Genomic DNA, 11019 nt, shown 5'->3' on the forward strand with positions numbered 1-11019 from the left:
CTGATGCTGCAAATTTTCCTCCCCCAGAGCTCACATCCAGCTTTGCAGGGCTGGGAACCATTATGGACTGTTGCTCTGGCAATTGCTGTGTAGTAAGCTCAGATACACAGTCAATAAACCAGATGCAACAGGATGGGCAATTTTTGAAGTGGTTTAAGTGGGCTAAAAAAAATGATGGTTTAACATTATAAAAGGCGCAATTAAAATGCAATATGAGTTATGAAAATCTATTCTAAATCCAGATTTACTACAATTAGGCCTCCGTTTTTCAATTTTAAAAATTCTTTGAACTCTAAATGTTTGCTACTTACAATTATCTTGGGATACTTAAATAGAAAAACAGTATTAGATAACTGCCACTTCCTTCAGCTACACACAGTTTTTCTAGATTATTCAACTAACAACAAACTTATGTGAACACAAAAGCCCAGTCGTCTTGTTTTCAAAGATACTAAAAGCTAAGTACAGAAAAGGAATTTGTTTCAAAACATTCCAGTGCATGACCATGCAAAAGAATCAGCTCTGCTGACTACAAATGCAACTTGCACTCTTTAATGAAGTTGTTTTATCAAGCAATTTTATTCTGTGCTTCAAATTAGTTATGTTTTCTTATACATGTAATGCCTTCAACATATTTAACTCCCTAAAACTATTTCAAATTCTGGTTTTGTGTATTTACCTACTTTGTGGTTTCCACCCAAATAGTTTTATTACAGTAAGTAAAAAAGAAACTATCCAATAAGCAATAAAAAATGCAACACTTATAATCTTCAGACAAACATACAAAGTAAAAATTTATGTAATTTATTAAGTATATTCTCCCACCCACCAAGTGAGTACCAAACTACATCTGCCAGTGAGAACCAACCTCAGTTTTGGGAATTAAAATACAAAACAAAAGATAAAATAACATTATTAATACCCAGTGTTGGTTTAAGATCATGATCAAATTGGCCACTTTAATTGCTCAACTCTGGCTATTGGCACTGAATCAGAAGCTTCTTACCAGGGCAAAGATAGATTTTCTTTCTGGAATGACATTTTAGGTCTTTAGTAAGCTGCCTTCCTCTCCTAACCTAAGCATGACCCGAGGCTGTTTTATTTCTTCCTCTAGGTGACCAAGAAGCACATTTTCTTTGACACCAGGTAGCAAGTACTACCAGACCATCTACCCGTCCAGCAAGCAAAATAATAGCAAAAAGTAAGTAAAATTACATGCAGGAGCTGCCACAGGAAAATCCTAATTAATTTACTCCAAAACCCAAGCTGAAAAAGTCAAGACACAAAAGGAAGCTGCCAAGCCAATATGGCAGGCTCCAAGCTCAGTCAGTAGAAAGAAAGGCACAGACAACAGAATCCACAAAGGGTGAAGGCAACTTACAGTTGAAGAAGGCATTGAAGTCCTCATCGCTGTCAAAATCAAAGCGGGAGTATTCACAAATGGGGCTGTCTGTTTTAGAGGGAAAGCCCACCTGGAGACAAAGTGGGTAAGGTCAGGGAGGAAGAGAAGTCACCCATCACAGCTAATACCAGCTTCAAGGAGATGAAGGCTGGAGGCAAGGAGCAGACAGGAAAACGCTGAGGTAGAACTGTCTGCTCAGTGGCCTTGAGATCGTGTCTCTGGCAGACACAATAAAACCGTAGTTTCTCCCCCACGACCCACAGGTCACGTTCACCCAGGCACCTTGTCACACCCAACCAGTCTCAGTTCCCACATACCTTCACTAGGCTGGTCATAGATGCATGGAGATACCTGGGAATGATAGCCAGCAATAAGGGGTCACGGGACAGAACTTCATGCCGGAACAGGGCCCCCCACGTGACCTGGGTGGAAGAGCGCAGAAACTGGAGGGAGGAGAGAAAAAAGGGAGGAACAGAGAAGGATTTCAGTGCTGGAATTTCCACTGCTAACACTAAGCATTGCTACCAGAAAGCAATAGTAGGTTATGCCAACTATTCAGTTGAGACCAAGGCACCTTGCGGGCACAACCCAAACTTTACAGAACACCAAAAACCTCTAAGTAAATACTAGGCCTGATTGCAAATTCTGCCTTTTCTACTCAGCACCTCTGTGTCAGGCACTGTTCCAGATGGGGTGGTAATGGAGTAGAAACCACTGCCCTCTGGGTCTTCAGCTGAAATGGAGAGCCTGGAGAGCAGTATTTGGCAGCTGAAGTTCTGCAGTATTCTATGCATTCACACATTTACACTGACACACACGAGACTTTGAGCCCTTTACATACCTGGCTGGGATGGGTTGTGAAGGCTAAAAATGACTCAAGGTATTTTCCAAAGTTGGCTGGTGTTTCCACATCACAATATGAGCCCTATGAGGAAGACGAACAATTTCAGACAAACTACTAATTCTGTGGCAGGTTGGGCTCACAAATGGTATGTTTCATGGTAAAACAGGAGCACTACATGCAAGGCCCTGGACTGTGAAAGACCAGAGACAGAAATACTGCACAGCCGATTTTTCAAACCAGTACAGCCCAAGGAACATCAAGTTTTGCTGACCATCCTGGGGGTGCTGGAGACACCACACCACCCCCATTCCAGAGTAAAGGGTGACTTCTCAGACAGTAGAGTTCCATTAAAACCAAATTCAAAACCACCACTGCTGCTGCTGCCGCGAGTCACAATTTTACTCCTATTGGGTCAAGCCCACCCAGGGGTACCAAAGTAGAGCAATTCAAACTGCAGTATTTCACAAGTAAATACACCTAGACAATTTCACTCCCATTTCTCTAAATGTTTCCTGTATTTAACATATAAATTCAAGATTTTGCTGCTCCTCACTAATGGTAACATGACCTGGTGCCAGCAAGATCCTTGTTCTGAAGATGTACAGCTCAGTGTTGCCTCTCTCAAGTGACTCTGGAGAGAGGACTCAAATCTCCATGTCATTACTTCATTACAGATAGACAGCTCCCATTGCCAAACAGCAAGTGGATTTACTGAAACTAACAATGCACCTCTGATTGCTGTCAATTCTTTTATAGGGATAAACTCTCCAAGGTTGGTTTTGGTTTTCTCTTTCTCTCCCTGTGAGAATTTAATTTGCTTTATAACTTTTACAGGCTGACTGCCTCAGTCTCCCCACAAACATGCCTCTTAACATGCCTGCTCTCAATACTGAACCACTGCACTAAATGGAGAGAGATTCAGCAATCAGCATGGCACAACTAACAACACGAATTTGTATCTTCACTTCAACACTGACACAAAGCATCACAAAGATGAACAGCAGGAACAAAACCCGTCTCTTCCTTTTGCTTGAGAGAATTTTGGTAGAATAACAAACAGGTACACTCTGAGTTATTTTTGCAGGGGAATTTAAAACGCTTCAAATGGAAGAGGAATTTCCTGGAGTAGATTTTCTGTAGCAGTAGTCAGCAAGAAACTTGACTGCTTTCAAATGAAGTGCTAGCATTTTACAGAGGTTATAGGAGGTGGTTCTTGATGACAGCAAAGCCCTGGAATCAGTCAGGGTCCCTCCATTCTACATTCCTATGACTTAGCAGAATACAATTATCCCACTAAAAGCAGAGCCATTTCTGCCTTTTCCAAATGTGTGGAGAGAACCCTACAGTTGCCAAACATGCAGAGAGAACCCTGGTCCTACCTTAGATCAGGGTTGCCTCAAGCCCCAGCCCTAAAAACTAGCCTTGCCAGGGCTGCTGTTGGTATTAGTAAAGACTTACTAGCAACGCACATAGCTGGCTGCCCAACGCACACAAAACTTGGCAAAGTCTCTTCAAGAAAACATAGTGCTTCTCCACCAGGCCTTCTCCATCTGCTGTCCTGGGAATGAGGGGAGGGGGGAAAAACAGGATCACAGTTACTCATGCTGTAGGTAACAGGCACACTGCTGTCTGTCTTCTAGACAAAAAGAGGACTAGAGCAATTTGATTTTATTGCAGTGGGATTTTCTTTGCTATTATCAAGAAGTACTGCTTTACTGGCGTCTAAAACCTCTGAAATTCCCTCTCTGAAAGAGTCTCTCCTCTTGATCAGCTACAGGCTAAAACAGAAAGCCAGGAAAGCTGTGACATTTGTCCTTTAACTATGGAATTTGAAAAGAAAGTGCAGTTTTTCATGTTTTGCAAAAGAAATGGTGGTTTCGTTCTCTCCTATCCAGTCCCTCCTTCCCACAGTTAAGCAGCAATATCTTTTGCACCTACAAAGCCATCAGTGTGCAGTTTTGTAAGAAATCACAGCGGCAGGATGGTACTCACTGGGCAGCGGAGAGAATGCAGTGCATGGCAACGTCTCCAAACAAGACCATGAGAGGCTTCCGATCCTCCAGCTTACCCTACGTGCAAAATGCCTCAATTAGAACATAACCATTTATTCCTACCCATGCGACTATTTATTTCCATTGCAAGCAAAATTAGCAGATTCACAGTTTTTCTTCCAGCAGGTGGAGGGGCATACAGTTCCCTCATGATTTAAGTAAAAACTTGCCAAAAATTCTAAAGTATTTCTGATGTAAAAAAAAAATTCTGCAAGCAATCCTACCACAGGAACTTTAAACCACAAAACCAATCCTGAGACACCAACTCTGCTTCACAGAAGACTGGCTAGTTACCTTCAGGCAGCTGATAAACATTCAGCCTTGACACTAAGGTGCTTGTGAATGTATGGGTCAAATCACCTGTTTAGACCCTGCTGTCATGTCTCTGAGCTGCCAGGTGACACAGCTGATGACAGTATTTCCCACTTCACAGTTGTAGGAAGTGGGGGTAATAAGTCAGAGGGGACCTCCAACCTCGAACTGCAAGCAGAGGTGAGCACAGAAGCTGGAGAGGGTTCCAACAGTTGCTGTATTGTGCTGGCATGACATTCACACCAAATATGATGAACATAATCAGCAAAATTTGAATTCTATTTCTTAAATAAAAGGGCAAATATATATGCTCAATCAGAAGAATTATATGGAAAAATAGGAGGAAGATAAAGGGGAGCCAGAGGAGCTGGGGAGGAAGAACTCACTTTCCTGCTGACAGCAATCAGAAGACACTCTGCTGCTCCGACTTGGAGTTCAGGCTCATTTAGGAGTAGACACAACATCTCCAAGAGCTTGCAGTTGTCTGCTGTGATATGGCTTAGGGCTACCCAGTCAATGTAGCCAGCCAAAGTGTTGAGTGCTGCTATCCCCACACGGCAGTTTGCCTGGGCCTGTGAACAGAGAGGAGGCAAGAGGTCAGAGACAGAGAAAAACACCAATTCCCATCTAAAGCCATCCACTCCTTGGAATAACAGTGCCAAGAACCCCCCGGCAAAGTGAGAAATTTGGACCCTTCTGCTGTTACACCTCACTTCTCAATGCATTTGTATTATGAGGGGAAAAAAATCCATCTGTAAATGAGAGCAGGCAATAAACTCCAAAGCCTGGGAAAAGCCTAGTTCTAAACAACTTGCATATTAAGAATGACTGATGCACTAACTCCCATATAGCTCCACTCACCTTTGGTTCCTGAGCCAGATCAGTCTTCTGAAAAAGAAAGAAGAGATTAAGTAAGTGAGCAGCTACAGCACACACTTTCACCCAGCCACTGCTGGAAAGACAGACGGAACAGCTCTCTAGTGGAAGAGGCTGCATCACAGTTTCCCACTTAGGACATTGCTGCAGCCAACAAAACTACCTTCACAGCCCCCGGAGAGATAGGACAACAGGACTATGAATTGCAAGTTAAGCCACACCTTCCTTCTCATCCAAAAGATAACACTCCAGTTGGCAGGCACCAGGGAGACACAAGGGACAAGAAGGAAAGGCATTTTGGTGCTTCCTAGAGGCCTCTGGGGAAGACACTTTCCACCTTCAAGAGCATCTTACAACCAAAAGTCAGACTCTGAAAAATGCTAGTGGCTTTTATGTGCCAAGATTCAGGTCTGAAAAGGGTGATTTGTCCATGGTCAGAAAGGCAGCTGGAGAGAGCTGGGGCAACAGCTTACAGCTTACAGCCTGACTCCCAGTCCCAGACACTCAACAGCAACAATGCACTGCTTGCATCATCCTTTTGCCTAATTCAAGTGAGTCCCTCAGACACTCAAATTTGATTTGTTTTTCAGATGCAAAGGCACCACAAGCAAGGTTTATGTTTGGAAATTTTCTCCATCAGTCTATTCACTGCAGTAAATTTAAGGTAATTGGCTTGTGTCCCAAACACTGAATAAATGACCCACCTTATAAACATGTTTATCAATTAATCCATCATACTTATAAGCAGATTATCATGGTCTTGGGGAGTTGTTTATCATCTCCCTCAGTCTCAGCATGCAGACAGGTAAGGGAACATCCAACCCTCAGAATTTACCCTGTGCAAAACCATCCCAAAGATCTGCTAACCTGTGGAGTGGTGAGGACTTCTTGTTCCTGGGGTGCTCCAACCTTGCCAATCAGAAAGATTCCACCATTAGCAGAAGCAGCCACACTTCAGAGTCTCAAGCATTGCAATGCAAACCTTACCTGGAAATGCATTTCAACTAGACTACAAAACACACCAGCGTCACCCTCCCACCCCCAGGAACTGCACTGCTCTACAGGGGAGTTTGTTCAGCCTCTCAGTGCATCAGGAAAATTACAGAAATCAAGAAGGAGAGGGTTTTTCTGTCTCCCAGTTTCATATTTAGTATAACTCTGGATTTTAATTCAAAGAAAAAAAAACCACAAGAGATAGACCTAAGCAACTTGCTGCTAGTTTGGCTTCTCAATTGTGCTTCACTCTTAAATCCACCTCCTTCTCACAGGAACACACTGGGGTAGAAACCTCCTTTGCCATCCATCATGACCAACCTGCACATCTCTGACTACTTACTGTAGGTAAGAACTCAGGAAAGAAGTTCTCTTTACACAAAAGGGAAGAGCACTCCTCACCACAGCCTGACATAAAAAAGGACTTCCTAACTTGAGCTCACGGAGAAAAGGACCAGAGGCCCAGACATATGTTGAGACATGAGAAACTCATGTGTTTTGGTGTATCACCTCAAATACACCACTGCAGCATGAGAGAGCAGACACAACTCCAAGTCCCCCTGTTTCTGCCACAAGCACACCTTCATTTTGCTAAGCCATACACCCCTGGTGTCAGCAGGGCATTCCAACAATAAGGACAAAGCACATATCCATTCAAGCCATTTACACTAACAATACCAAACTATCAACACTAACCCTGTCAACTTGGTGTGTTCGGTCTCTGTCATCACACCAGCTTCCCAGGCATATCCCTACCTCACAATGACAGCAACAGATTTCACAGTTTCTGCACTTGCTTCCCCAACACCTAAATGCCACCAGCACTGACTGAATCCAAGGAAAGGAAACTCTTACCATGCATCTGTACTTGTTGACGTTCTGCTGCAGGGCAGTTACTAGGAAGCTGAAGATCTTCTCCATGTTTTGGGTGAGGGTTTGCTGGATGTCTCGTCGCCGCTGGGTAGGCAGAGTTTGAAAAGTCACCACATCCTCTGCCAAACGTAGGAGGATGAACATCACCAGTTCTGTCTGGGTTTCCTGATGTCCCAAAATGAAATACGCTCTATCAGCACAGCCCAAGCATTAAAAATCTCTAGAGGTTAGCTCAAAGATATGGAGAGAAAGTGAGCACGCGTGAAGATACAAGTCACACCTTGGGAAAACAAGACAGGAGGATAGTCCTCTCTCTGTCAGAGTCATCTCTTAGAATAGCTTAATCTCACAGGGATTTTTGAGTCCATCATCAGCCCATCTCACCTGACCACTAGTGAGTCAGGGTGATGGAAGACTGAACCCCACACTGTGAGCAAGCAAAAGAGAACAGACAGCTGTGACTCATACCCCTTGCTTGGAGAGGGTATCCAGCTCCTTTAGCATGTCAGGCCAGTGCTGAGGCCATTCACGCTTGATCATCTCCACCACAATGCGAGACAGAACATCCTTGATGTGACTTTCCTCCTCCAGGATACTTTGAGTTCCCTGTGACAGAAAGAGGGCAGAGTTATACAAAAGAGCAAACAAAAGGCATTTATGATTCTGACCTGGGAAGCACAGTGTCTGTAAATATTGTATACCACAAAAACTAAAAACAACAAAACAAAACACAACATTGGGCAGCTCTTCATTGCAGCTACCTTAGATGACACTCCTACACTCCCAAGCATCCATAACTAGTGAATTCTGGGAACCAGAGGGATTTTCCTCGAAAGATGGCCACTTGGTCACGAGAGCAATCACAACAACAGAGTAAACACAACTAAGATAATGACTTTAGTATTCTTGCAAAGGATAAGAACATCCAAAGTTATTGAATTTCCTCCTAAGAAAAAGTACCTTATATAAGTTATACAAGCCTCACAACTTCCTGCCATGTGAGGTGACACGGTTATTCACCTGACAAGACAGAGAAAAGCACTGAAACAACCAGAGATGCATAGGGAAAAAGCAATGAAATGAAGAATTGAATTCAGGTCCTCTATGCTAATTAACTGGCGTACGTTTTCCATTCGCTCCCGAATTTTATCTTCAAGTGAGAGACTTTCAGAGATCAGCATGGGGTAGCAAGTACTTACACTGGATATGAGGCCCATGACATTGTTCTTTAGATAAACTTTTTCTAGGCGAGGCATATTGTTCCAGCGGTATCTGTTAAACACAAACAAACCGGGCACCAAGTCAAAACACTTGTAAAGATCTCTGACTGGATTCTTTACTTAAACTAGAGACAGTACAACTCCCTGCCTCTGCCAGCACCCAATCCCTTAACGAAAAGGCTGAGTTAAAACTGCTGCTGGCAAATGGGCGTGCCCCACCGAGGTCAACAGACACAGCAGCAAAAGCACAAAGCAAAGCACAAAGCATCAGGTCTGTGGAGGCAGCAGAGAAAGGAATCTCAGAACTGAACTAATACAAAGCCTCTTTGTTAGCACCAGGCTAATGACAGAGAACACTGCAAAGACCTACTGGTAACCCAGTGGGTTTATTTTCATCTTGTGATGGCAACGTGTCTTTGAGCCCTGTGAATTAACCTTCCTAGCCCGCCTGAAAGCCAGTCTCCCCTCTCCTTCTTTAACAGAGGAGAAAAAGACCAAAAGAGGACAGCAACTGTCCTCGGATGCAGAAGTTTCCCTGCATCCTGAAAGTGTCTCCCCGGCGCGGGAGGCGCTGGAATGGGCGCCAGCGGCGGGGCGGGGGGGTGGGCAGCAGGCCGGGACCCTTGGTCCGTCCGGGACCCGGGACGAGGACAAGCCGCCTTACTTGACCACATGCTCCAGGATCTGCAGGCCGAAGTGCCGGACGATGGCCGTCTGCGTCTTCTCCGCCAGCTTCAGCCCGCAGGGCACGCAGATGGGGCACTTCTCCTTGAACTCCTCGCAGAACTGCGGGAGGGAGCAAGGCCGGCACATGCAGTTACACACCGGGGCAGGAGCTGGCAGTCCTACCCCTGGGGCAGCACGCCCGGGGGCAGCCGCCCGACAGCCCCGCCGCCTCCCCCCGCCTACCGACGGCTCCCAGCGCCTCAGGGGCCGCCCGGGACTCGCCCGTCCCCGCTCTAGCCCAGCTCAGGGCCGCAGGGACGGGGCGCCCGCGTGGCCGGAGCCCGGCGCCCTCCCTCCACCCGCCCCTGCCCGGCCGGGGCGGTACCTTGAGGGCCTCCAGGCGGTAGCGCTGCGTGGACGCGGGGTCCATGATGACGGTCACGGCCTTCACCAGCTGCTCGCAGAGGCCGCTCACCTGCTCGGCGGACATGGCGGCGGCGGCGGGCGCGCGCCACCGGCCACCCACGGGCGCACGAGCGGGGCGGCCGGGACACGACTCCGCGCATGCGCCGGGGGCGCCGCGCGCCGCCGGGGCGGGGACACACACGCACGCACCCAAAGGGAACTACAACTCCCGGCGTGCCCCGCGCGCGGCGCTGCTGACGCATCCGCGACTACGGGTGCCGCGGGGCGGGGCGGGGCTCTCGGTCATTTAGCCCGCCGGGCGCGAGCCGCTGGCGGTGTCGGGATGTCGCGGGGCCGGGAGCGTGTGGTGGCCCTGGTGGACATGGACTGCTTCTTCATGCAGGTCGAGCAGCGCCTCGACCCGCAGCTGCGCGGCCGCCCCTGCGCCGTGGTGCAGTACACCGAGTGGCAGGGCGGCGGGTAGGTCGGCGGGCCGGCCGCGGCGACCCCGGCTCCCTGCCCGGCGTCCCGCCGCTCCTGCACCGCCCCTCCGTGTCTCTGCAGGATCATCGCCGTGAGCTACGAGGCGCGCGCCTTCGGCGTGTCCCGCGGGATGTGGGCGTCGGAGGCGCGGGCGCTGTGCCCGGAGCTGGCGCTGGCGCGGGTGCCGCAGGCGCGGGGAAAGGCGGACCTCACCCGGTGAGAGCGGGAGCGGGGCGGCGGGGGGCTCCTCCCGGCGCGGGGCGGTGGCTGAGCCCTTGCCCGCCGCCCGGCAGGTACCGGGATGCGAGCGTGGAGGTGATGCAGGTGCTGTCGCGGTTCGCCGCCATCGAGCGCGCCAGCATCGACGAGGCGTACCTGGACCTGACCGGCAGCGTCCGGGACCGGCTGCGCGCCCTGCGCGGCGGGGCCGTGTCCGCAGCGCTGCTGCCCAGCACCTTCGTGCAGGGGCTGCCGGCAGACCCCGGCCCCGAATCCGGCGGGAAGGGTACGCACCCGGACCCGCTTTGCTTTGAGGCTGCGCAGCGAGAAAGGAGCACAGTGCCACTTTGTGCCCTCCTGTCCCCCCTCGGTCCCCGTCCCCCCTCGGTCCCCGCTCCGTCCCCGGCCCCCCTCCGCTCCCCGCCCCCCTTCACCCCTATTCTCCCTCCACCCCTGCTGTTCCCTGTGTTCTGTCCTCTCCTACTCCATCGGTAACGCTCCCTGTGCCATCAGCAGAGGCAGGGCTGCTTTATCTCCCCCCGAAGCAAGAGGGTGGTAAATGGGGTCTGTGTTTTCCCCAGTGCATGGATTTCAAGGTGGCTGCTTCTCTTCCCTGTGGTTGGCATGCGGTTACAGAATCCTGTGGCCTCTGGCTGGGGCTGGGCTGATGCTACC

The 11019-nt window shown here is 48.7% G+C and overlaps 2 protein-coding genes across 3 annotated transcripts in view; one reads left to right on the forward strand and one right to left on the reverse strand.

The window, feature by feature from the left end:
* XPO5 (exportin 5) overlaps positions 1–9770 on the reverse strand; it is a 29393-nt gene extending 19623 nt beyond the window's left edge. Inside the window, exons 1-13 of one of the 2 annotated variants that reach the window (XM_027899272.1) lie at positions 9623–9770; positions 9236–9357; positions 8551–8623; positions 7820–7957; positions 7334–7516; positions 6353–6394; positions 5471–5497; positions 4996–5181; positions 4239–4315; positions 3705–3804; positions 2244–2327; positions 1720–1845; positions 1382–1472 (exon numbers count right to left, since the gene is read on the reverse strand). In XM_027899272.1, the coding sequence (XP_027755073.1) occupies positions 1382–1472; positions 1720–1845; positions 2244–2327; positions 3705–3804; positions 4239–4315; positions 4996–5181; positions 5471–5497; positions 6353–6394; positions 7334–7516; positions 7820–7957; positions 8551–8623; positions 9236–9357; positions 9623–9727 (1354 nt within the window). In that variant the 5' untranslated portion in view covers positions 9728–9770. The remainder of the gene's footprint in view (positions 1–1381; positions 1473–1719; positions 1846–2243; positions 2328–3704; positions 3805–4238; positions 4316–4995; positions 5182–5470; positions 5498–6352; positions 6395–7333; positions 7517–7819; positions 7958–8550; positions 8624–9235; positions 9358–9622) is intronic. The other variant, XM_027899273.1, reaches the window with a different exon arrangement.
* A 204-nt stretch (positions 9771–9974) lies between these two features.
* Positions 9975–10683, forward strand: POLH (DNA polymerase eta; the record flags this gene model as incomplete). Its single annotated transcript, XM_027899271.1, has 3 exons — positions 9975–10122; positions 10207–10341; positions 10419–10683. Coding segments are annotated over exons 1-3 (537 nt in total), but the record flags the coding sequence as incomplete, so codon positions are not given.
* Between the last annotated feature and the right edge of the window lie 336 nt (positions 10684–11019).

The sequence above is a fragment of the Empidonax traillii genome, unplaced genomic scaffold (genome assembly GCF_003031625.1).
Source record: "Empidonax traillii isolate 1590-97213 ecotype Southwest subspecies unplaced genomic scaffold, ASM303162v1 scaffold653:size358915, whole genome shotgun sequence".
NCBI classification, from domain to species: Eukaryota; Metazoa; Chordata; class Aves; order Passeriformes; family Tyrannidae; genus Empidonax; species Empidonax traillii.